Source organism: Primulina huaijiensis, chromosome 1, assembly GCF_012295235.1.
Source record: "Primulina huaijiensis isolate GDHJ02 chromosome 1, ASM1229523v2, whole genome shotgun sequence".
Classification (NCBI taxonomy): Eukaryota; Viridiplantae; Streptophyta; class Magnoliopsida; order Lamiales; family Gesneriaceae; genus Primulina; species Primulina huaijiensis.
The window spans coordinates 24,570,265-24,595,789 of record NC_133306.1 but is presented as its reverse complement, the minus strand read 5'-3'; the positions used below and the strand labels follow the sequence as shown (position 1 = coordinate 24,595,789).

At 35.8% G+C, this 25,525-nt stretch overlaps 4 protein-coding genes across 17 annotated transcripts; 3 read left to right on the top strand and 1 right to left on the bottom strand.

The window, feature by feature from the left end:
• Positions 1–479: 479 nt before the first annotated feature.
• LOC140987458 (serine/threonine-protein kinase GRIK2-like) lies at positions 480–6,907 on the top strand. 5 transcript variants are annotated; one of them, XM_073455985.1, is made up of 12 exons: positions 481–870; positions 1,171–1,307; positions 1,444–1,827; positions 2,976–3,050; positions 3,141–3,185; positions 3,587–3,661; positions 4,104–4,191; positions 4,275–4,399; positions 5,257–5,352; positions 5,918–6,100; positions 6,246–6,324; positions 6,429–6,907. In XM_073455985.1, exons 3-12 carry the CDS (start codon positions 1,507–1,509, stop codon positions 6,578–6,580), a joined length of 1,239 nt encoding a protein of 412 aa, XP_073312086.1. In that variant the 5' UTR covers positions 481–870; positions 1,171–1,307; positions 1,444–1,506; the 3' UTR covers positions 6,581–6,907. The 5 variants fall into 5 exon arrangements, with proteins under 5 accessions (XP_073312075.1, XP_073312086.1, XP_073312082.1 ...); XM_073455981.1 differs by having other exon boundaries at positions 1,171–1,310; XM_073455993.1 differs by having other exon boundaries at positions 1,092–1,307.
• A 461-nt stretch (positions 6,908–7,368) lies between these two features.
• LOC140987439 (F-box/kelch-repeat protein At5g60570-like) lies at positions 7,369–10,953 on the top strand. Of its 6 annotated transcripts, none has more exons than XR_012177137.1 (4): positions 7,369–9,367; positions 10,360–10,463; positions 10,598–10,666; positions 10,776–10,953. XR_012177137.1 is itself a non-coding variant. In XM_073455945.1 (2 exons), exon 2 carries the CDS (start codon positions 8,158–8,160, stop codon positions 9,346–9,348), a length of 1,191 nt encoding a protein of 396 aa, XP_073312046.1. In that variant the 5' UTR covers positions 7,369–7,613; positions 7,741–8,157; the 3' UTR covers positions 9,349–9,506. The 6 variants fall into 6 exon arrangements, 2 of the variants coding, with proteins under 2 accessions (XP_073312046.1, XP_073312052.1); XR_012177131.1 differs by adding an exon at positions 9,813–9,891 and having other exon boundaries at positions 9,988–10,463; positions 10,598–10,953; XR_012177136.1 differs by having other exon boundaries at positions 10,598–10,953.
• A 732-nt stretch (positions 10,954–11,685) lies between these two features.
• LOC140987432 (uncharacterized) lies at positions 11,686–13,859 on the bottom strand. Its single transcript, XM_073455933.1, has 2 exons — positions 11,809–13,859; positions 11,686–11,738 (listed from the first exon to the last, which is right to left on the bottom strand). Exon 1 carries the CDS (start codon positions 13,366–13,368, stop codon positions 11,980–11,982), a length of 1,389 nt encoding a protein of 462 aa, XP_073312034.1. The 5' UTR covers positions 13,369–13,859; the 3' UTR covers positions 11,686–11,738; positions 11,809–11,979.
• Positions 13,860–19,009: 5,150 nt separating this feature from the next.
• LOC140987404 (4-hydroxy-3-methylbut-2-en-1-yl diphosphate synthase (ferredoxin), chloroplastic-like) lies at positions 19,010–25,174 on the top strand. Of its 5 annotated transcripts, none has more exons than XM_073455897.1 (20): positions 19,010–19,135; positions 19,750–19,997; positions 20,184–20,341; positions 20,948–21,054; positions 21,133–21,233; positions 21,308–21,384; positions 21,658–21,777; positions 21,970–22,200; positions 22,573–22,689; positions 22,785–22,859; positions 22,953–23,030; positions 23,161–23,220; positions 23,308–23,370; positions 23,555–23,699; positions 23,780–23,918; positions 24,136–24,213; positions 24,290–24,449; positions 24,542–24,640; positions 24,743–24,847; positions 24,944–25,174. In XM_073455897.1, the coding sequence occupies exons 2-20, from the start codon at positions 19,784–19,786 to the stop codon at positions 25,043–25,045; spliced, it is 2,229 nt and encodes a 742-aa protein (XP_073311998.1). In that variant the 5' UTR covers positions 19,010–19,135; positions 19,750–19,783; the 3' UTR covers positions 25,046–25,174. The 5 variants fall into 5 exon arrangements, with proteins under 5 accessions (XP_073311998.1, XP_073312020.1, XP_073312006.1 ...); XM_073455919.1 differs by having other exon boundaries at positions 19,021–19,135; positions 19,753–19,997; XM_073455905.1 differs by having other exon boundaries at positions 19,041–19,268.
• The last annotated feature ends 351 nt before the right edge of the window (positions 25,175–25,525 follow it).

Genomic DNA, 25,525 nt, shown 5'->3' with positions numbered 1-25,525 from the left:
CTCGTACATGACAAGAACGTAGTCCCATCATGATTAATACATAAATTTATTATGACGTAATTATATTCATAATATTTTTTACTTATGTTTTTAACTAATATATTTAAATAATTGCCTAAAAAATATAGTCATCGTATAAAAAAAATTAAAGATATTGTCATAAAAATATAAATATAGATTAAATATTGAGTCCGAATACGTTATACATCTCCATTATGGAAACTTATTTGTACTTAAATATTAATTTTTGTTATAATATAATTAAATAATATAAATGTAAATTGTGTTCGAGACTAGAAAAAGGTTATTAATTATACATTTATAAATAAATTATAACTTTTTAATTAGATGTAATATATTTTTATGAGATCTATTGAAATGTATTTGCAAATTCAAAATATAATTGAATAAATAATTAGAAAATATTGGGTGATGAATTTAAGAAAGCAATTTGTCTGGTTTAAATATATTGGGGGTTAACGGGATCTTGATCAGAAGGACCATTGTTTGACAAAATGAGGAAAGAGACAGTGGCTGTCGGAATATGCCACCACGTCTACCCATTTTGCTTTCCCTCTTAATCCTTTTCAATCTCATGCATTAAAATTCATTCCCGGGTTTCTTTATTTCTGTAGCGGAGATTCTGTTGAAGATTGATTGATTACAATGTGATAAAGCTGAGGGAGGGCTTTGAAATTTGAATCAGAATTGGGATAGGGATTCGAATTTTCGGCTCTTCTTCCTTGTTCTGATTTTTTTTTTTTTTTGCTTACCAGTTCGATTTTTCTGTGGGACGTTGAAAATCAGATCTTTTGTGGATATCTGAGCTGGGTTTTTTTGTTCTTGTTGTTGAGCACCATCACAAGACAGGTAATGTATGCAATTTTTTAAAAAAAGTTCAGCTGTTTTGTTGATGGGCTCTTTGTATCTATTTGTCATTTATATTTTGTCATTCTATTAATTTTATATTATAATTTCGTGGTGTGATCTTATTATTTTGAATCCGATCCTTTTGACCTTTCTTGAAATTAGTCCACAATTCAAACGTATCTGCTTGTGTATATTATAATCATGTTTCGTTTGTTGAACAGTAAGACCGCCGTCTTGAATAAAAAAAATTACTCGTAATATTCTTGGTTTTTGGTGTTCTCTTACTCGTCGGGCGAGAAGGTTAAGGCATTTCGGAGATGTCAGCTCCGCATAGTGATGGTATTGAGTTGATTAATTGTTTCTTTCGCTTTGCTGAATGGCATCCTCTGGAATATTATAGCTGATCAGTCTGCTAAAGCCCGCTTCAAGTATTGAAGGTCGTCATTAACTTTATTTATCAATAGAAATGTGTGCTTAATAGCTTCCAGTGTCTACTGACAAGGTGTTAGTCTTTTTATTGGTTTTTGAGGGAAAATGCTGGTTTTAATTTGATTTGCTGTTTTCTTTGTTCAGGACTGTGGGTAGTTTGTTAGCGTGTTGTGTATTGAAATGATTGGTTAGAACTTTAGTCTTGTGATGTTTGTTAAGAGGGATACGATGGAGAAAATGACAGCGGTTGGTTGCTGTGGCTGGTTTGGTTTTAGCTTTGCAAAAAAATCCAATAAAGTTAGGGGATTGGGTGATAGCACATCACACGAGTTCTTATTGGATGAAGAGACGGAAAATGAGGATGATAGCTTTTCTAACAGAGATGTGGCTGATAGTGAGAATGGGGAAGAGTGTGATTTCCAAAGCCCTACTAAACGAGCGGAGGAAAATCTCAGGTATCGGATGCAGCATGGATTCATTTGCAGGGAGTTCCCTGTTAAGGAAACCCACAGTCTCCTTCGCTCAGAGGTAAGCTGTGTGACAGGTGTTTTTTTATTTTTAATTTATCGTAAGCAGTGGCAAAATAAGATTCTAGAATTTTCCGGCACTCTAAATTACCGTTGAAGGCTGGGATATGGATGAGATTTGTTGCACAGTACACCTGTCCCAGAACTCAGAAGAGCAAAAATTCTTTCATGATTTCAGATGTTTGTTGGAAATGAGAAAGTTGGTGTCCCCTTCAATATTTGGATTTAATTAATGTACTTCTTGGGAAGTGTACCTTGTTTTGGTATTTATATAAATATAAGAAGTTATATAATGAAATCTAGATTTTTTTTACTGAATCTCTCCTCCATCCATGAATTTTACTTGGTGCTTGCACCTTTTTATTTTCTTGAGGAATCGTGAAGTTGTTCCTCCAAAACAAACATCGAAATCAGCCCCTAACTTCTTTAAATATTAAATTCACTTTGTGTGAATATGTTACTTTGCTTAATTGTTCAATACATGTGATTGTTACTCGAAGACAAGCAAATGAACGTGGTTACCTGAATATTTAAAGATTTATGTACCTGTATGTGTTACATTGTAGCATTCAAAGTTTTTACTGGGAACTTTTTCATCGAAATATGTAAACTTTAACCCAATTACTGATCGATGTTCCAGTTTACCAAACTAAATAGTTTTTTCCCCTTAAGTTGATCTTTGAACCAATATACATCCACCCTGCTCAGCAAGGAAAAGAAACTTTAAAAAGTCTATTATCAATATTAAGAAATAATAAAGCTCTAAAACTTTCTACCAGTTAATAATCGATCTTTGAAGCTTGGTAGATTGAAATTTTCTATGTTTATATCAATGTGTTTTGTGTTACTAAAATTATGGTGATCATGGTTATTTCAACTCAATTTTTTTGTTTTGAATATCGTGAAAATTTACCTTGTCACTACGATTAGAGCGTGTTAATGTAAATTTTCAAGTAGACCTAAAGTAGTAGCTCAAGCTTTATGCTCAGAAGAATGAGATTGGCCATAACCAAAACTGATTATTATTTCTTTTTTTCATCCTCAAATGAAAGTTGCTTAAATCAGATAAAATAGATATCATGATGAGAGTAGTCATTGATCCATTGTTACTTATCATTATTCTGCTCATATTAACTCGTCTAAATTCAGGATGAAAATGGAATCAAGACTGTTAATGAGTATGTCTATGAACGCAAGATTGGTGGTGGCAGCTATGGGAAAGTGGTGAGCTTGATGGTATAAGTATCTCACTTTCTAGTTTTCTATATTGAGTATTACATGTAATCTTTTTGCCCTGTATTGTATAATACACAGGTTCTCTACCGAAGTTATATAGATGGTAAAAATTATGCTATAAAGGTGATGTCTTGTTTCATGTTTGCTTAATCATTTAGATATTTACACATGCATTTTCTAAATTCTCATTCACTCTTTTCAAACTCTTTTCGGTTAATTTTTTATTGATATTTTTTCCTGCTGGGATCTGCTTTATATCCTACACACACCCAAAAAAATAATAGAGACAGCCTTTTCATGTGGATATCACCACACTCTACTTTGTTAAGCAGCTGACAGTTTCAGTTGCACATCTAAGACTATAATCTCTAAGTAACTCAATAACAGAAAGCTAGATTATTCTGTGTTTTTAAAAATGTTTTATTGGTTCTCCAGAATATATTAACAAGAACCCAAGTGAGAATGAAGTAATTAGAAATGATAGCTTTACATGATATCAGCTGTTCTCTTTTTTTTTTTGGCAGTCCTTTCATAAGTCTTATCTGTTGAAGATACGAGTCACACCTTCAGAAACTGCCATGTCTGATGTTCTTCGTGAGGTAATGATAATCTCTTCTTGTATGTCATCTTTTCAGGTGGTTGCTAGCATGTTGCTTCATTTGTACTGGGGTTATTTCCAAATTCCAATATACCTTTAATCTAGAGTTTTTTGGCTTTCTAGCCTGTCATGTAGTGTGCCATGACCATTGGCTTGCAGAATATCCTCCCGCCATGCCTATGTAAAATTTTCTTTTAAAACTAATTGCGAGTGGCCTGCATTACTTGATAATCTTCACTTTATGTTTTTTTCCTCTTAAATTCAGACGTCGTGTGCATCCATCTTTGCTAGCATTCTTTATCAATTGTATTGATTGTTGGGTATATATGACCATTCTTTTAAGCGGTCCTTTGACAACCTTAGATGTTCTCTTCTGTTTAAACCTATAGCAGTTCTCCTTTCATATATCAGTTTTACAAAATGGATGAATGATATGCTTGCAGGTTTTAATAATGAAGGGATTGAGCCATCCCAATATCGTCAATCTAATTGAAGTTATAGATGACCCTACGACTGATCACTTTTTTATGGGTATTTTATAACGTCCCTCATTTTGTTTCTGCCCCAGCCAATGGTGGCTTTCTTTATGTGACTTCAAAGCTGCTTTTGTTCAGTTCTTGAATATGTGGAAGGCAAATGGGTCTTTGATGGTACCGGTCCTGCATGTTGCCTGGAAGAAAATACTGCACGGAAGTACTTACGTGGTGTAGTTTCTGGTTTGATGTATCTTCATGCTCATGTATGATGTCTAGACTTCTGTTTTTATTCTGTTAATTGAATAAAGCTTTAGTCTATTTTGATCTTACACGATGATGTATGATGCTTGAGAATGTACAGGAGTATATTGCTCCATTTTCCCAGATTTTACTATCACCTTAAGCTGACTTCAAACTTCTAAAATGTCAATTTGTAAATATCCTTATGTTAAATGTTTCACAGTCTCTAGTGCTTAACCTCTTCGTGTGCTTATTTACTTCATCTGTATTGTAATATGTAACCTAATATTGCAATTTTAGAACTCTACATTGGTCTACAGCCTATGGGGGACTTCTGACATATTTTAGTGTCTTTTTAGTAATCTAAAAAGACCGAGTTCAGGCCGATGGCTTATAGCCATATGGAACAAAGGTCCCGAGTTTGGGAAGATGTTTCACGTTCGAGATCCAATTTTAACAAACCTTGACCCTAACTCAAAAAAAAAAGACCGAATTCAGTGTTTTACATTTTAATTTAATAAAGTGGCCAAGTTTTATGCACTAGCTGTGGCATTAAGTAGTAATATGCACCGATCTTATGTTATGCTTCGCTTTTTAGGCAGAAAAAGGGCTTCCCAACTCTGCTTCTTTGGTTGGTACTTTGGTTTCTTATGGACCTCATTCTTGATATTTTTGTTTGAATATTTATCTTATATTGAAAGATTGAAATGTGCTGCATGCTCATGAATTGTTTAAAATCGAAACGCATTTATGATTGTGTGATAGAGTATCTTGGCATGAATTTCCCATAAAAGACAAAATTTCATAATCCCGAGTTTGTCATGCTTGGTCTTTCAGTTGTAGAGAACTAAACTTAGTATTTATTTCCTCCAATTAACAGAATATAGTGCATGGGGATATCAAACCTGATAATTTATTAATTACTGGTTCTGGTGCCATCAAGATCGGTGATTTTAGCGTCAGTCAGGTTTTTGAGGTGAGTAATTCTATTTATTTGATCATGTGAAAGGGAGGGCTTGATAATAATTCCCAGACGTCTGCTATCTAGTACTGAAATGTGGACCTCTCAATCGTAAATCACTTACGGGAATAACAATCTGAAAAATGCATGGACATATATACATTCAGTCTATATTGTTTCGGAGAGCAATTTTTTACCACTCCACTCTTTTGGATTATTGGGTATAGAAAATTTTAACTTGACGCTACATCCCAGTAGGGAATTTCATATTTCGTTATTTGTTTTTACTTGGATATCACCTTTATTTGTTAAGTATTGTATCATTTGTTGAGACTCGAGCATCCTGCCTGTGCACTTAATGATCAGATCAAATTCTAGATTTCTTGCGAAGAATATGTCCATGTTCGAAAATTATGGTATTCTAGAGGACGTATTTTGCTTTATAAAGAACTTGAGTGGAATAACCATATAAAGTGTTTCGTGCAAAATAAATTTTCTATTAATTAGATTTTTCCTTTTTCCTAGTCCGGCATTTCACTTTCAGTGTCATGAACTCAATTCACAACAATTCCATGTGTAGGATGATAATGATGAGCTTCTTCGTTCTCCTGGAACTCCTGTATTTACAGCTCCCGAGTGCTGTATAGGTGAAACTTATCATGGAAAAGCTGCCGATACATGGGCAGTTGGAGTTACTTTATACTGTATGGTTCTCGGGAAATATCCGTTTCTGGGAGAGACCCTGCAAGATACATATGACAAGGTGTGTATAGTCGACTCTTGCTGTTTCCTGTTTAAATTTCTTCACATGCATTATCTGTACAAGTATATTGCCCCGTCTCCCTGTTCTACCTTATTTCGGCAAAATATTGTTCTCTAGTAATAGATATTGATGTTGATACCCGCAGATCGTTAACGACCCATTGTTGCTCCCTGATGAAATGAAACCTCTGTTGAAGAGTCTGCTCGAGGGCCTTTTGTGCAAAGGTCAGTCTTCGACGCTGTTGCATTATTTGTCATTATTTTCTGAAGAATTTCAAATGTTCATCAGCTCGACTTTTGCATCACTGATAAGTGAATCTGTTGTGCAGATCCTGTGCAAAGAATGACTCTAGAGGATGTTGCACAGAACGCATGGGTTGTAGAAGAAGATGGGCCAATTCGGCCATACTTGTGCTGGTGCAAGCGCCATGATCTCCAGAAAAAATTGCCTGAACGTAGTGAAACAGATGCTCTCATTTGACAGCAGTTGGGTAATACAGTTATTGTCCCCCAGATAACCGAGAAGACAAAGTGTAGTGCTGAACAAAAACGAGCATACAACGTGAAGGTTCGACTACGAGTTTCGTTTTGCTGGACTGGGGAGAGTTTTTACTGGGTAGAAACTAAAAATTGTAGATGGTGGCTTTAGTTCCCAGCTTTCGGCTGCAAATATGGAAGGTTTCTCCTTGACTTTTGAAGTTAATAGAGTACGGTGAGAGATGTTTTAGTTAAAGCCTTTTCTAAAAGACAATGTGAAATTTTAGAGATATGTGTATTAATTTTCTTGATAAATTTAAATATACTTTTACATTTCTTGTGTAATTCTGCTAAACAAATTGACTATAGTTGGTATCATTATATTTTGGGTTTTTAAAAATATAGAGTACCCCAAAATATTAGAATTAAACGAAATTTTATATTTACTCCGATTGAGAAAATCGGATTTCAGTTTTAAAAGATATTTCCATATGGTAATCATAATTGTGTCTTTGATACTATAATTAATTTGAATTTGGACCATGACACTAAAATTTCTTAGTAAAAGGGCCTTATGTTTAACAATATATAACATTAGTTACATGCACAAATGTGGTTAGAATTTTGGTCTGAGTTAAAATCAGGTTTAATAAATAAATGAATTTTCAGGAAAATAAAAGGAAGTGTCTAATTAATTAAAATAAGCAAATAGGGAAAAGAGTTTTAAAAAGAGAGGGCACGCGTTATTAAAAGTAATATACAAAGTTTGACCCGTAATGCATCAGAAATAGTCATAATTAAGGTCCCAAATTTTGCATAAATAATTCCTCCACGCAACAAAATTCATACACTTTTCTCTCACTATACTCCATTTGGAGCGGCGATGCTGGCCTGAACTCCATTTTTACGAGTTTAGTGACGTGCGATTGAGCCTTATTTCTTTCGGTGGCTGAAGAATGTGCCGGTGACTCTGACTGCTGGAAGACCTGGGCGATGCTTGCTTCCGCTTGAAAGATCTAATTAATTCGCGATGCCGGGTTGGAATCCGAATCGATTGATCTTGTATATATATACTGCATAGCACATAAAAACTATTTTTTCATATATATAATATGATGAGTGATTAGTTAATTGTTTGTATTGTAAATTTCTCTGTTTCTTCAGAATACCTTTAGAAGGAGCTGCGAATTTTGATGGGGTTACGCTTGTTTTTCTGAAAGTTAGAGTCTTTATTGCAGACCATTTTTGTTTTCTTACGGGGTTGGAGAAATTTTGGAATAAATTGAGGATTTTGACGTCTCAATAAAGGTTGGTTGGATGATACAGATTGAATGCCTTTTTTTAAAACGGAAAAGGATTTCACAAGTTTATGATCGTTGGGTTGGATTGACGGATTGTGTATACTGTTGCTAGAGATGGGATATTTGTATTTGATATTGGCAAAATGATTAGGAAAACTGGAGCTTAATTTCAAAAATAAAATAAAGACGCATCTGGATATTTTGTTATTAAGTGGGTTTCGTAGGTATGGGATGCTATTGATTTGTTAAATTGTTTCTCGGTTGATAAGAAAGTGCTTCCATGGATTCGAGAGCCAACAAGCTAACAAAGTGTATGTTTTCATCTTTTAATCAAAATAAGTCAAATCTCTCTTGTATGGTTGGAGAAGATGTAAAAAAGATATTGAGAGAAGAAGATGATGATGGCCATTGCATTATCGAATCATGTGATTCTTTTCTCCCTGGTTTGCATGATGATGTTGCATTGACGTGTCTTGCTCGAGCTAATAGATCAGATTATGCTTCTTTGTCATTCTTAAATGTAAGATTCAATAGGCTGGTTAAAAGTGGGTATTTGTATGAGCTGAGAAGGCAGTTGGGGATTGTGGAGCATTGGGTCTATATGGTTTGTGATCCAAGAGGGTGGGAGGCATTTGACCCCTTCAGGAAGAAGTGGATGAGATTGCCTAAAATTCCTTGTGATGATTGTTTCAATTGTGCTGATAAAGAGTCATTAGCGGTGGGGAGTGAGTTGTTGGTTTTCGGGCGTGAGCTGTTCGAATTCGCCATTTGGAAGTATAGCCTGACTCGCCGTGATTGGGTCAAGTGTGAAGGAATGAATCGTCCTCGTTGTCTTTTTGCATCAGGTTGTCTTGGGTCAATAGCCATCGTAGCTGGAGGAAGCGACAAGGATGGGAACGTGTTGAAATCTGCCGAGCTTTACAATTCTTTAACTGGTAAATGGGAAATGTTACCGAGCATGCACTCTCCTCGTAGATTATGCTCTGGATTTTTCATGGATAAAAAATTTTATGCTATCGGTGGAATGACTAGTCCCACCGACTCATTAACATGTGGGGAGGAGTTTGACCTTAATACAAGAAAGTGGAGAAAAATCGAGGGCATGTATCCCAATGTCAACCGAGCAGCGCAAGCACCTCCTCTTGTTGCAGTAGTTGACAACCAACTCTATGCTGTTGAATATGCAACTAACATGGTGAAGAAGTATGACAACGAAAAGAACTCGTGGGACGAAATAGGGAGACTTCCAGTGAGGGCCGACTCGTCAAATGGTTGGGGCCTTGCTTTCAAGTCCTGTGGAGAGGCACTGCTTGTTGTGGGTGGTCAAAGGGGTCCTGAAGGTGAAGCTATTGTCTTGAATTCCTGGAACCCAAAGTCGGGAGTCAAGAATGACACTTTGAATTGGAAAATTATCGGACTGAAGTTTCATTCAGGTGTCTTTGTCTATAATTGTGCTATCATGGGTTGCTGAGCCATGATTCTGCATTTAGGTCTCTCTCTCTCTTCTTTTCCAGCATTTGTTATTGTTTGGATCATCATTTTTCAATTGTTTGACGTGATAGTCGACTTTTATGTTTGATTCTGCATCTTATTTTATGATTGGAAATATTGGATTTGTATTTTATCTCATCCTGGAGTCTGTTTGGGATCACAATTAAGTATTAACTGCGTGACATGAAGATATATCAAGTGATGTATGTATCTGTTTTTCATTCTAGTGTTCATTTTTTTGTTGGTAAGTGTGGTGGTTCATGTTAGTAGCCATTCCAAACCAAATGGCAGTCACGGTTATGTCTCATGCAATATCTAAGTTTGTCATCCTGAACATTTGCTGAAACTTGTGGGATTTCTATACGGAAAATATTATGAATGCTATGTATGCAATTCAATTATGCTTGTTTTGTTGGTATCGACCGACTGAAAGTTACGTGTTAGGCCAAGAAAGTAATGGATGTTAGCACCCTCAACTCCTTGTCTGCAATCAAGTGGGGGAAAATCTGGTTTACCTGCAACGGTACTTTGTACTGTTAGTATTTCATGTTCAGTTTTCAATGCCAACTATGTCATAAAATCACATCATAACAGTTAACTTACTGGATGTTTTCGTCAGCTTTGATTTATGACAAAGACAGTCATTGTTCTTCTTGGGTTGGTTTATCCTACATCTGGAAGAACACTCCTCGTGTAACATATGTGTATCAGAATGTGTGAGTCCTACTCATTATTTTATATGAGATATGTTCAATGTTGTATGGATTAAACCGTTCTTTACTACTTGCTGAGTTGCTGTTACACATGTTGGACTTCAGCTGGGTGAAGTTAGAATTTTGAATTTGTGGTGCTTCAATGTAGGAGGAGAAGCTTGTATATTTATAAATTTTTGTAACATCAATATTTTTTATGAGCAATTGCCCCTTCGTATCTTGCTGGTTCCACCCCTGAGCCTGAGAATGCAATGCTTATTAATTCGATTGTGTTGAAGCCAATCTTGCTACAACTTGTGTCGCTGCATCTCGCCAAGATGGATTGGTTGAAGGTTCATATAAATCATTTGGAGCTTGGATCGACTTCCTAATGTTTAACAAGGTAGCGTCTATATAAGAACCAAAGACGATGGAATGCAAAATATTGGATCAAATCCATAGAATTGTGGCTATCGAATGTGAATGAATGTGATATTCAGAACAATATTTTTTGATTGGAAGTTCTGTCGTTTGCAGGACTTGAGCTGAAAATTTTGCCAGATCTTCATGTTTGAGTCGAGGAACACCTTGGTCGTCGACTCCCTGGTACCTTTTACTTCCCGTTTTTCAAAAAATCTTATTTGTGATCACTGATTAAAGTAGCTTTGTGCCGCAAAAATTTGTCAGACTCGGTTGATATGTTGAGATGGTGCAGGAATTGTGCCTGAGATTATGAGGTTCGGGGCAATCTCCCCAGGCCATCTTACAAGGGGTCAGTGAGTGGCTATGAGACGTGCAAATTGAGTCCGACTTGCGAACTTTTGTAGTGCAAATGATGATCATTCAATATGTATTAGAAATCCAATGCAAACCAAGTTCTCATATTCGAATACGATTTCAAGCTCAAACCTAAGCCTATTTTATTTTGTTCAATAGCTCATGTACTTTTAAGTTAATCATGTTTATAATTTCTCGTGTGAGTATATTTATTTTTTAAAATTCAACTAACTTAAGGAATAATTTGAGTCTTAATAGAATTCGATAATTAAGTTTGAACTGAATTAATAGAAGTAGGTAGAATTCAAATCCTACATTGATCCAAAATGAAGCCCAAAGCCATTCACCTCTTGAGATTCCAGACAAGTTTCGAACCAACTTACCAAATAAGAGTTTGAGTTCAAATATAAAATATAATACCACTCGGTGGCGATTTGATTTATTTCCAAGTCCAGCAACTAAATGTGCCCGGCATGAAACAAGTTGCAGCTGATCTAAAAGAGCTAAGGATACCCATGCTCCTGGCAGGAACAACCAAGTCCAAGTGCAGCATTGTCATCCTATTTCGGTCAGCTACCAATTTGTTATGCAAATCGAACTCGACAAACAATACTAAAAGCTATAGCTGCTTAAATCTTAGGCAAACAACAAATCCAACAATCCCTTCCAAAAGATTGGTAACTAAGAATCAGTCACCTAAAGTTTGACTGAAGGATCGAGCACTTAATAGTAACCAGATCCATGCATACAACACTAGATACATCGTACTCTTAATTGATCTTATGCAGACGAACAAGAACCCTGGGCAATATTCAGTAGTTGTCAAATGTAAGTAACATGCCAATGAGTAAACCAAAGAGCAACAATCCTTAAAATAAAGCATAGCAAACATAGGAGAAACCTTCCTCCGCAACCCAGCGAAGGAAATTACAGGCATCAATTCGACACAGAAAAGCAAACATAGGAGAAACCTTCCTCCGCAACCCAGCGAAGGAAATTACAGGCATCAATTCGACACAGAATACAAATTCAAATACAATACACGAGAGAGAAGTGTGGATTATGTCCTCAATCCGCCACTTCAATTTATTCTGAACAGAAACAAAACACACATAAACACAAGTCCACAAGACATACAGAGCTCAGTCTCCCAACCAATCATGGGCATATACGCCACTCTTCCTCAGACTCTTCAAAAGGTTCTTGCAGTCTCCGCACATGGTTGTTTTGCAGTCTGCAGGATCTGCACAGTGGAGGAAGAGTTCATCGACACGGCATATTGCTCCAGTTTTGAATAGTTCGACAAGAATGTTTAACTCCATAAACTTCGTGTTCATCATAAGGACCACGAAATCTCCATCTGATACTGTTTCATTGAACCAGAGAATAAAGTCAAACCCTTTTTCATCCATCGGAGCACTCAAATATTCATCAGGGGTGATTTCTGGTGCAATTGAATCGCCGTCTAGGGCCGGATGATAGATAAAGGTGATACCAGGATCTGTAACAAAAGACGAGAGAACAGACATTTTGTGATCAATGACAAACACGTCAAAAGCAGTGTGGTGGTTAGAGCAATACGGCTTCGACATTTTGGCGATGCTTGACTTAGCAAATTCTCCCGCACCGACATTAATATAAACCAGTTTGTTTCTAGAGGAGATATTCATGAAGTTGGGGAGATAAGATTGCTCCAGGTTGAACTGCCTTGAGTTTTTATGGGCAAGAGGCTCCATATACTTCATAAAGGGCTTGTTTTTTGCAACGGAAGGACAAAAAGCTGGAAGTTGAAAATGCTCAAAGGAAGCAAAGTTTCCAAATTTCTTCTTAAATATCACAAGTGTGAAGGGTCCAACACCACAAACATGAACAACATCAGAGCTCTTCAAGAATGATGCAACAGTGGTGGCAGACCTTACTAAGCCACCTGAATAGAACTTACGAGCTCCAACGAGCATCGCACCAACTCCTCCAGGACGCAATACACGCTCAATCTCCAGCACAAGGAGAGCAGGAACTGAGACCCTGTCGAGATCTCCTGAGTACACAAAGTCGAAATGATCATCCTCAAAATCGAGCTCATACACAAATCTCCTCTTGAAAAGGGAGAAAAATGGGTGCTTGTCAACCCCAGAAGCATCAGAATATCCCAGCTCGTGCAACACCGATACAGAGGAGGCAGATCCCTCTCCAACGCATAATGATCTAGCATTTGATTGCAACAAGTTCTTCTGCATTAACTCTTTAAACACAATTTTAGTCAAGTTTTTACTTTCTTTGCATATTGTGGAATGCATCAATGGAGGAAATGAGAAATTCGAGGAATCTCCGGCATTAAAAAAAGGGTTCGAGTGCAAATTCAAAGGGCATTCATCAACATCGGAAACCATTGGCTCGATTACCCGAATCTCACGGGACATTTGCATCAAAGAGAGAATAATCACAGCCAGTACAAGCATAAAGGCCCTTAACACCAGAAGCCTCACCACTGACCCCCGAAGTAAATGGCATTTCAAGAACTTGAAGTCCATTTCTTGCAAACTTAAATAAGTCCGTTTTAACCCAACTCACAGATCTTTCAAGTAATTCAAAGTATCAGATCTATAACAGCGTAGGGATTAACTCAACTTAAAAGCTAAAGATGGGATATTAGTAAAATGTTCAAGAGAAATCCAACAGATAAGCAGAACAAACTATTTAGCGAGTGCAAAACCTGGACGAGGTGTGATTTCCACCCACCATTAATCCCATTGACATTTGGAACCCTAACCAGACCCTTCTTGGAACCCTTCTCGCCATTGGTTCAAACCACTCACGCATCTTAATTCAACTCATCAGTAGCTCAAGTTTAGTTGAAATTACATTATTAAATCACTAAAAACAGCTACAATAGGTTTAAATTCGTGTTGGGTTTCAGAGATTGTATGATCTAGAGTTTGGGAACGGAACAGATGAAGTGATTATTGGTGTGGCTGTGAAGAAAACAGGAGTGAGGAGAGCAGTATTATCGATTTATGTGTGAAAACCGATTGAATTGAAATCTTGACTTATTATTATTATTATTATTATTATTATTATTATTATTATTATTATTATTATTATTATTATTATTAATAAATTAATAAAAATGAAAATTAAACAATAAATTCTTCAATTAGTATTTTTAAACAAAATAAATTTCCTCTTATAGAAAATTCTCAAAAATAATGAGTAATACAGTATATCCGAACTGTTTTATTATTAAAAAAATTGAATTGAATTACTATATCATTATTTATACTTGATTTTTTACTATAAAATAAGACAATTAGCACTCCATCCAAATAACAAAACATATTTTTAGAATATATTAAAATATGATAGTTATAGATAAAACAAAAATTTACAAAAATAGGTTATTATAATTTTTTATTAAATAAAATTAATATTTTTATAATTTAAAATATAAATACTTTTTATAAATTAAAAAAAAACATATCATGATATAAGGCTAGTTATTCTAAACCAATCATATGTAATAATAATATAATAATAGAAGGAAAGAATCGATATGTATCGAGATGGGAAAAGAACTTAATGCCGTCGGCTAACAGACACGTTTAACTATGCCATTGGACGGCAATGGGAAACTTTAGGTGTCAATGAGTACATAAAGCTAGTTATTCTAAACCAATCATCTAAATATATATAGATATAAGATATGATATGTTCTACATCAATCATATATATTTATGTGAATTAAAGTAATATTCAGTTATTGAATATAATAAAATATAGAAAAATTATATATCGAAAAGTTGAGTATTATCTCAGTAATGGTCACTAATGATGTAAACGATCCAAACCAATCCAAATAATATTAGGCTTGATCTTGACTCGTTTAAGATTGATAGAAGCTCGAGTTCAAATTGATCTCGATTCGAGCTTTTATCATCAATCTCGAGCTCGATTTGTCTTGAAAATACTAAGCTCGCGAAAAACTTGAACTCGACTCGTTAAAAGCTCATTAATCATTTTAATCAAGTTGGGCTCGAGCTTGGTTCATTAATAGCTCATTTATCTATTTAGCAAGCCTAACATGAGCGAGCCCATAAAACATACAATTGAATTCGAGTTTGAACTTGATTCGAGCTTTTAAAAATTAAATATACCTATTAACTAATTTTAAATGAGACATAAAAGTGTAAATTCATTCATAAATAATCAAAAGGACAACATAACAACTAAAAAAATACATAAACGAGTCGAGCTAGAAATTTCAATCGTACTCCTATAAATTTACCTCATTGCATTTCAAAAAAATACAACTAATTCCACTTTAATTCTAAAATAAAATTTTTTTCCTTTTTTCATTTCATTTTAAATCCAAATAAGAAAATAAATATATGAAGAAATGATGATTTCAATATTAATTCTTCTCAATTCCATTCTCAATAATACGGCGAGAAACTGTTGAGCTTTATGTTGAAAATACTTAAATCTCTCAAAATTTCAATGAAATCCTTCATCGTAAACAAAAAACAAAAAAAAAAGATCATTATTGGCGATGGGGTGAAGGCATCGCAAGTAAACATTAGATGAAGATAAAATAGTATGAATGTCTCACAAAGACATGGTGCAACACTTCCAGCAATCCGACACTTGACAATGATCAAACCAATGCTAGTTTATGGGGATTGATTTGGAAGTAATAAATATGATTTGTCAACTAGATAAACGTACGTACACAGAACAACATGCAACATCATACGAATGTTGAGAAACGAGTGTTCATTTTTCAAATAAAAAAGTGAACTAGAAACAATCACCAAAAGTAGATAGTCACTTGATATGATTATATTTATTCTCAAATATTTTAATTTAATTGAAATTCAGCGATTACTTGTTATAAATTTTTTTGTTTAATATACTCAAGCTCAAACAATGTTATTTCCGATCCACTTCTCCTCTACGTTGCATACGAAACGCTGTCATCTAAGTTTCAGGTTGTTGGCGTTGAAATGAATGCTTCTGCTATATCAGATCCTCAGAGGAATGTAGAAATTAACGGCATAAAAAGCTGCAGTTTTGTTTGTGGAAAGGTTATCTTGGGTTACTTTTTGTTCCTCTCCAGCTCACAAATCACCGCTGCCGAGTAAAAAATGAACAAGCTATTTCGTCCTTATTCTCTCTCCGCTTTCTTTCTTCTGAAGCACAGTTCGTCGAATTATTTAGTAATCTCTGTTGCACTAGCTTAATTTTCTGTGTTGTGTTTTGTTGCATCGTTAGGCAGAGGATGTTAATGGGTCATTGATGAAATATTACCAATCTTCAGCTAAGAAACTAGATGACATTTCGGAGTTCGGACGCATCTGAGAATAATGAGGGGACAATCAATGCAAACAAAGAGAAGTTTACTGATGCATGCAGTCCATGCGGTTGGACCTGAAGATAGCTCGAGCATTGATCACGAGAATGGCAGCAGTGGGAGTAAATGTTCAATAGATGAGAACGAGCTGCAAAAGAATTGTACCTTGAAAAGCAGTGCCCCACTGCAGCAATTCAAAAATGTTGTACCTTTGTGGATCCTCCACGTTCAGGGCTTCACCCCACTGTAACTGATGTTGAATTATATTTAGAAAGTAATGTTGGAGTCTCATCTCTTGCATCCATTTCTCTTATACGCTGCCTTCCCCAAGTGACTGAAGAGAACATTATGTATTTCTAGTCATACTCTGTTGTCACATGAGTTTTGGTCGTTGCTTTATCAAACATCATTTGAAAGTGAGACTTGTTCTGCTAGTAGTTCCCTTAGCTGAGCCAATGAGATCTCAAATTGCTCAATGATATTCTCCACCGACTGTTCTTGCTTCAACGTGGCAAGTTGTGTCTAGAGGTTCGCTGCCTTCAAAATACTCTCTGAATCAGTTCTTTACAAGCCTCTGCCTCCTATATTACTTCTCTTAATACACCGAAACCAATGAGCTGTAGGCCCTGTGGGCTGTGTTAATATATAAGCCAATTGTACCAAACTGTGAGGAGGTATGTGATTGATCTCAAAATATTGTTTGGCCTTGGAATCCAACTGGACAAGAGCTCGCTTGCTTAGGCTTCTTCACCCTCGGATAGTACCCAGATTAAAGCTCAGTCTCATACCACATTTTCTTCCCTTTGCCAACAACTCCAGATGACCTCCCAGTTGTTGCCACTGGATTGAAGCCTTTTTCCTGGTAAACATGAACTTTCTATTCAAACGTGTCACTCATTCGGTGCTGATTGCTTGCATTTTGATTGTAGGTAATCAAGCTTCTGAGAAAACAATCTCGTTTGACGAGGCTCGTGTATGTTGTTCCGCGATGATGTTTTTGATCCAGCATAGTTGTCATCAATATGTTCTGACGATTTAACTTCACCCTGTTCTCCTTTTTCAGCTACATTTCTTGTAATCCTGAAAGTCTTGTGGCAAATGCTATCGAGCTTTGCGCACCATCTGGAGACAAAACTGAGAAAGGCAATAACCAGAAGAACTGGCAATGGAGACATATGAGTGCAGCTGGTCTGGCTCGGCACAGATCCAAGTCTATGCCCTATTCTGAGCCTTTTAAGCCTATCAAAAGCCATGGGAGTCGATCTTTTCCCTCATACACCACACCGTAAGCTAGTGATGCTCCTGGAGAGGTAACCTATCCCGATGCATCAAGAAACCATCCTTTCAAACGAAAATGTCGGTGGTGTTGAGTAGGGTGGTTATTTATGTTTTCGGCAGTTCGAATATCCTTTTTATCAAATTTATTCTTTGCAATGATTTCAGTTAACCCTGTGAGGAATCCTGTTTCTGTAGCTCTAAATTAATGTTTCTTCATTTGGTCATTTTCTATCAATAAAAATGCTTTCATGTGTCCTGTGAAGGTCCTGATAGCACTTGGTTGTTAAAATGCAGTCAAAAAGAAAATGGTTATGAAATTAAACCTTGCGAGTTGCTACAAAGATGCATAAATCCGCTATTCTACATAGTATGTGTATAAATTAGTTGATTAGGAATTGGTATGTGTATTGCTAATTAAATCAATTAGATATTAATTAATTCACTAAAACATAATAAAATATATATTATACTATATTATTAAGTTTGAGACACTTAGAGTAACNTTTTTTTATGTTTATTTTTAAAATTCATATATCAAAATGGTAATGTAGTCCTTCACTATTTTTTAAGTATATTTTGATTCTCTTTTAAATATAAACCAAATGAATTATAAAAAACATTGTATAAGTCGGTTCACTAATATCTATACTATTATATTAAGTGTAAGGACATGATAATAACTATCTAGATAGGACACCAACTTTTTTTCCAATTTTACCCTTACATGATATTAATATTACACTTTTGTTTTTTGTTTTTTTTTAATTTCAACCCACAATTTTATTTTTATTTATTATTTATTTTTATTTCAACAATTCAAATATCAATTTAGTCTGTCCATAATTTGTCAAATTTCACTTTAGTCCATCGATAATAATAAAAAAAAATTGTACACACACATCGCGTGTGCATAATAACTAGTACTCATTGAATTTTTGGTGATGGTGAAACGTCCTATGATGCCACAAGTTTTTCTACTTTTAATTCAATTATTTAACTCGAACTTTATAAATATCTGCAATCTGGGAATATGAATCGCTTGTAATTTCTGTATATTTATACAAAGAAATATTTTTTGTAGAATAAATAAATATATATTGGGAAAAAAAAATTATATTTTTTATTTGCCGCTATTTGTAAAGGTGATCGTGTTTCTTGTGTTGCACACGATCCAAAAACACGAGTTCTGGCAAGCTGAGGCGTCACTTAACGGAATATTCTAACCGTCGAAAATAAAACTGACAATGTATTTGCAGTTTAGTCCTTGGATGTCGTACTAAATTCAACACATTTAATAACCAAAATAATATTTATTAAGCTTATGAATGCTAAATGCTCAAATAGAGTCATCCATATTTTTGTTTAAAAAATATATTCATATATAAATACACGTATATGAAATCAAATTTAAATAATTATGTTTAATAAATATTTTTATGTAGAAAAATCAAGCCAAATGAAAATAAAGTGGACCAAAATTGAATTTACAAAAATTCAAGGGGCGCAATTTGAACTAACACACCTTCTCCGTGTCACCCGATTGTTGGTTAATAATACCCACGGCATGTACAATGTATTTTGTATGGCTGTGCATATTGAAGAACGAAGATGCTGGTGACGTAAACTTGTCCGTTTACCAATTTGGACTAGCTTTCAGCCAACCTATAATCCTCGTAAATATAAAAATTTCCCACCGATCTCGTCTTTTCAATCCGAAATTTCTTTTTCCTCCGCCTCTCGAAAAATTGAGCTCAAAGTTTAGTCCAATCAGTTGGGTTGTTTCTTCATTCGTTTTTTTTCTTCTAGGTGAGTCGCCTTTTTGCTTGATTCTGATTCCAGTTGAATTTTTGTTTTGGGTTCTCTCGGATTGTTATTTTTGGATGAGTTTCTGTGAGAAGATTTCGAACTTCTATTTCATTTTTCGGTTATTTTACCGTGTGAGATATCGGATTATGCGTTTCTTGTTTTTCATTTTTCTCCACTTACTTGGGTGGAATTGTCTGGACTATAGAATTTAGTTGATGGACTATTTTGGGCACTGGGCAACTCGCTTGTTGGGTTCACCCTGGAATTTTGTGAACTTGAGTGGAACCCGGTTGATATAAGGTGGATGAGTTTCGTGGTGGCATCAAAGTTTTTCTTTTTTAAGCTTATTTTTCTGTTCATCTCGGTGCTTGCAGCCAAACAGCGCTCAATGTGTTTTTGGAACTCTTTTGTGCCTGTTCTTTATTCATGAACAAGATTTGATTGCAGTGTTAGTGACTTAATTGTTGTTTTCATGTTATAGAAGTGTGTAGTCCTAATATTCGGTGGCCTAGAGAATGGCAGCAGGAACTGTTCCGGCTTCATTTACAGGCTTAAAAAGCAGGGATCACCATGGCTTGGGCTTTGGAAAAATTTCGGATTTTATCAAGGTCTCTGATTTGCGAAGGATAAAATTTCGCCAGACCAAGGTTGCAGTGATTAAAAATTCTAGCAGTCCGGCTTCAGAAACCGTTGAACTCGAGCCGGCATCAGCAGGAAGCCCACTCTTAGGTACCTTTACACCATATAGCATGCTTTGCATTTTCTGCTATTTTGGCAGAACTGGAAAAGACCCATTATTTTGCAAAATCTATTAGTCCATAGTATGAGCATGTTGTGGTTAGATTTGTTTTCATCAAAAAAGTTTCTAATGCATTTCTGTGTGTCATATCTGATTCGTCGATTATTTAAATTTAGTTCCTAGACAGAAATACTGTGATTCCATACATAAAACTGTGAGGAGAAAAACCCGAACAGTGATGGTTGGAAATGTTGCTCTTGGTAGTGAGCATCCCATCAGAATTCAAACAATGACCACAACAGATACAAAGGATGTTGCTGCAACTGTTGAACAGGTTCTACTACTTAAGCTTTTTGTATTTAAATGGAGCACCTGAAAAATTTTCCTCTCTCTTTTCAGCATTATAATTTGATGAAATGAAAGAGGGAAGCATATGCTTTACTTGCTAGTTATTGATTACTTTGTTATGGCAAGAGATAATTTCTTGTGGCCTTGTTTTATCATACTCATGTTTAACTATACATTTATCCTGTGATGAGCTCATATCTAATCAGTAGGCTGACAATCGTATTCACTGAAGTGTGGTTGGTCTTGGTTTCTGAAATGAAGGCTTAGTCATATGATTTGTAAGGGTCTTACTAGAAATATAATTGAATGGATCTAATCTTGGAATATTGTTGGACATGTAATATAATACGTGTTTCATAATCATCGTCTTTCGCACTCCAAAAAACTTGTTGAAAGTTTGCATACAATTTGTTATTTTAAATACAACGAGTATCCAAATCATTGCCTAAACATCATCGAGAAGTTAATAAGCATCATTTAAACCACTAAATATATCTGAAGGAATATAATGTTGTGGAATAAACTTGCAGCATTATGCTTATCTGTTTAAAGCCTCTATTTCAAATAGTATTTAGAACTTATATACTTGCAGGTAATGAGAATAGCAGACCAGGGAGCAGATATTGTTCGAATAACAGTGCAAGGAAAGAAAGAAGCAGATTCCTGCTTTGAAATTAAAAATTCCCTTGTCCAGAAAAAGTTGGTGTTCCATGAGTTTCATATGCTAGTGGCAGACAATAATTCCTTATATATACTCAATAATTCCTTATTATGCAGCTATAACATCCCTCTAGTGGCAGACATTCATTTCGCACCACCCGTGGCAATGCGAGTTGCTGAATGCTTTGACAAAATTCGTGTCAACCCGGGGAATTTTGGTACTTAATTCTCCTCTCTCTTTTTCCTTCATGCCATCATAAACTGGTAAATGTAACATGTTAGCACTTTTCAGCCGACCGGAGAGCACAGTTTGAGCAGCTGGAGTACTCAGAAGATGACTATCAGAAAGAGCTTGAGCATATTGAGAAGGTCAGAGTCTTATCGATGAGTTGACTTTCCTGTTTTATTTATTTGTTCGTTGTATTGTTTCTCTCTACTAGTATAGCATCTATAGTCGTTGTATTGTTTTTCTCTACTAGTATAGCATCTATAGTTTTCCCTGGAATAAATAGAAAAGCAGAAAAAAACACAACATTTGTATCTTTCTTCTTGATAACATGGATGTGGCACAATGCTGTGGTTTCAACCTCTCAGATTGAATCTTTATGACGTATATTATGTTTATATTTATTTGTAATTTAGGTCTTCTCTCCCTTGGTTGAAAAATGTAAAAAGTATGGGCGAGCAATGCGCATTGGAACAAACCATGGAAGCCTTTCAGATCGCATAATGAGCTACTATGGTGACTCGCCCAGGGGAATGGTGAGTATCAATTCCAACACATTGAAGCAATGCTCCATCCCTTTCTATCTAATTGTGTCTTCGTTTAACTGCTTTCAGTAACACCATTTGATCCTGCAACAGGTTGAATCTGCATTTGAGTATATTAGGATTTGTTATCTAATTGTGGCTTCGTTTAACTGCTTCCAGTAACACCGTTTGATCCTGCAACAGGTTGAATCTGCATTTGAGTATGCTAGGATTTGTCGGAAACTGGACTTTCATAATTTTGTATTTTCAATGAAAGCAAGCAACCCCGTTATTATGGTCCAGGCATATCGCCTTCTCGTAGCTGAAATGAATGTTTTGGGATGGGATTATCCATTGCACCTGGGGGTAACTGAAGCTGGAGAGGGTGAAGATGGGCGAATGAAGTCTGCGATTGGTATTGGGACACTACTAATGGTATGTGTTTTCTTTATGGTCATTTAGTTTCTACATTATCTTAAGAAAGATTGATCTTTTAGGGAAACGGTAGTGAAGGTCTGATACTGCTTAATAGTTAAATATATCGTAGAATCGAGGTCTTACCGTTGTACCGGAAGTTATAATTGATTGTAATGATTCAACTCAAATTGTTTCAACCATGTAACAACACGTATACAAGGTTTTTATTGCTATTCTTTATAGGTAGCCACCCGGTATCATAGGGGCAGCCGTTGCTCCTGACAATTTTTATGTTTCACTTGCATTCAATATTTACTATTGCTTGTTCCATTGATCATTTAAACTGCAGTCAAGTTGTTGTGGCTTTCAGGGTGTCTGTTGATTATGCAGGATGGTCTCGGCGATACCATCAGAGTTTCCCTAACTGAACCTCCAGAGGAAGAGATTGATCCCTGTAGAAGATTAGCTAACCTTGGTATGGAAGCAGCAAAACTTCAGAAAGGAGTGGTACAAATGCTACATAACGTAGCTATTATTTTGAATAATAATTTTCACTATTGATGAAGAAAACATAAAGGGTTTCTTGTACTTGATATAACCAGGCACCTTTTGAAGAAAAATATCGACGCTATTTTGATTTCCAGCGTAGAAGTGGCCAATTGCCCGTGCAAAGAGAGGTCAGATTTTGAAATTTCAACTTGCTAATTTGATTGGTCTGAAGGACTTTTCTGGACCTTGGAACTGATAATAGTCATTTCTTTTTTATAAAGGGCGAAGAAGTTGATTACAGAGGTGTTCTTCACCGTGATGGCTCGGTTCTAATGTCTGTGACTCTGGATCAGTTGAAGGTATCTGCCATGGTCTCTTGCTACTATCATATTTTCAGTTAGAACCATTTTGTTTAATATTTCATTTCCCTTACTTTCTTCTCTCGTGGTTGTGCCTTTCTGATTTTTGTTTTCCTCCCTTGCCCTAAAGGCTCCTGAAGTCCTATATAAAGATCTAGCAGCAAAACTTATTGTTGGGATGCCATATAAGGTACACTCGAAAGTCCTTATTGCACGATTAATATACTGTGACTTTCTTTATGTGTGACTTTTCAAAAAAACTAAATAACTGTTGCAGGATTTGGCAACCGTAGACTCGATCTTGCTGAGAGAGCTTCCACCACTAGATGATAAAGATGCTGTAAGTCTCTTTTTATTTACCTAACACTTTCAGTAACGGCATCCACCATCACACTTATTTTATGTGCGGAATGTGAACTTTATTAACTTGAGAAAGGGAAAAATCTCAACGTTTAGCTGCATATTTTATTGGGTGTTTCCCAACCCGTGAGAATAACTAGATATGGTACCCATACTATAAACAGCAACTGGCACTCAAACGATTGGTCGATGTAAGTGTGGGAGTTATAGCTCCTTTGTCAGAGCAACTGTCCAAGCCATTTCCCAACGCCTTAGTCCTGGTAACTCTCGAGGAATTATCAAGTGGTGCTCAAAAGCTACTCCAAGAAGGTGCACCGCTAGTTGATAATACTCTAAGCATTCTGCATTGCGATGTTTTTAATCGTGCTAACTTAGTTACATTATTTCAGGAACACGATTGGTTGTCTCTGTGCGCGGTGATGAAACCCAAGGAGAGCTAGAAATTCTTAAGAGCATTGACGCTACAACGATTCTTCACAATCTACCATATGCAGAAGAGAAAACTAGCAGGGTTCATGCTGCAAGGAGGTATGTGGTAGGACCAAGTGCTTGCTATTGTACAAAAAACTATTGATGATAGTTCAAGTGTCACTCTTTGATCATCGTGCAACATGTTTATATAGTCACTCAGGACAACATAAGCAATTATCAACACGTCATACTACGCAAACCACATTGACCACAATTTTAAGCATTAAAACTACGGATTTTTTCAGGGTTATCTTAAGTTGAGGATATTTTGCAGGCTCTTTGAGTATCTTTCAGAGAACTCCTTGAACTTTCCTGTAATTCATCATATACAGTTCCCTGAAAAAGTTCACAGGTACCCAAACATGACGGCTCTTTGCTTAGACAAATTTCGGAAACCTGAAACTAACATCTTTTCTGCGTACTGGTAGGGATGATTTAGTTATCTGTGCTGGGGCAAATGCAGGAGCCCTTCTAGTAGATGGACTAGGAGATGGTATCCTACTGGAAGCTCCAGATCAAGACTTTGATTTCCTCAGAAATACGTCATTTAATTTGTTACAAGGTTGCAGAATGAGAAATACAAAGACGGTTAGTATGACACCATCAGAAGATTTAATAAACATGGATATAATTGTAGATTTATCATGTGATTTGACCTTTGTTCAAAATTCCTGTATCAGGAATACGTGTCATGCCCGTCTTGTGGAAGAACTTTATTTGACCTTCAAGAGATTAGTGCAGAGATAAGAGAAAAGACATCCCATTTACCTGGTGTTTCAGTAATTACTAATATCCATATATATCTCTCTTATCGGTCAAAGCACATTGCTCCTACAGGAAACCAATCATATCGAATATTTCAAATGTTTTTTCGCTTGCAGATTGCAATCATGGGCTGTATAGTGAATGGCCCCGGAGAAATGGCTGATGCAGATTTTGGATATGTTGGTGGCGCTCCTGGAAAAATCGACCTCTACGTTGGAAAGGTAACCACTTTCACATTTTCATCAAATGAAATGCAGTGTGCTTTTAATGATCTTTTTTCTTAACACGTATATCAAAAAATATATGTCGATTTTCAGACGGTGGTTAAACGAGGCATTGCTATGGAACAAGCAACTGATGCTTTGATCCAGTTGATCAAAGACAACGGTCGTTGGGTGGAGCCATCTACAGAAGAGTAGAGAGGAATTTTTTCCATAACAAATAAGCTACCAAAATGTATTACTGCCGTTGTATAATGTAACAAAATTTCCAATTATCTGAAGTTCAAAGCAAATGCAATCATAGCTACAGTTGCTGCATGCGATTAATTTGGAGTGTTGATTATTTATTTTCTGATTGATGTCATTTATTATATAGCATTATAGTTATTGAATCCACGGGATTATTTTCATGTATCGACGGTGTACAATGCCTATATTGTGTTTCAAGTGGGACGCGATTTTGTTTCGATGGAATAGTTGGTATCAGATGATAGATCACAAGTTCGAATAGATAGAACGTGCAGGGTTGTATTTGCACCAACTCAAACTCAAAAGTGAGACACTACTCAAGGTTGATTTCAAGTGAGCTCAAGTGGAGTTTAGAACGGCTCGACCATGTGGTTTGTACAAAAGGGATATACAATACAAGTTACCTTTGCATTGTGCATGCACCCAATG

Bases quoted from the DNA above. Each gene is read 5' to 3' on its own strand.
- LOC140987458 (XM_073455974.1), top strand. From the start codon at position 1,507: ATGTTTGTTAAGAGGGATACGATGGAGAAAATGACAGCGGTTGGTTGC. The intron at 1,828-2,975 runs GTAAGCTGTGTG...GTCTAAATTCAG, and splicing joins ACAGTCTCCTTCGCTCAGAG to GATGAAAATGGAATCAAGAC. The intron at 6,325-6,428 runs GTCAGTCTTCGA...TCTGTTGTGCAG, and splicing joins CGAGGGCCTTTTGTGCAAAG to ATCCTGTGCAAAGAATGACT.
- LOC140987439 (XM_073455945.1), top strand. From the start codon at position 8,158: ATGGATTCGAGAGCCAACAAGCTAACAAAGTGTATGTTTTCATCTTTT.
- LOC140987432 (XM_073455933.1), bottom strand. From the start codon at position 13,368: ATGGACTTCAAGTTCTTGAAATGCCATTTACTTCGGGGGTCAGTGGTG.
- LOC140987404 (XM_073455897.1), top strand. From the start codon at position 19,784: ATGGCAGCAGGAACTGTTCCGGCTTCATTTACAGGCTTAAAAAGCAGG. The intron at 20,342-20,947 runs GTTCTACTACTT...ATATACTTGCAG, and splicing joins TTGCTGCAACTGTTGAACAG to GTAATGAGAATAGCAGACCA. The intron at 24,641-24,742 runs GTAATTACTAAT...TTTCGCTTGCAG, and splicing joins CCCATTTACCTGGTGTTTCA to ATTGCAATCATGGGCTGTAT.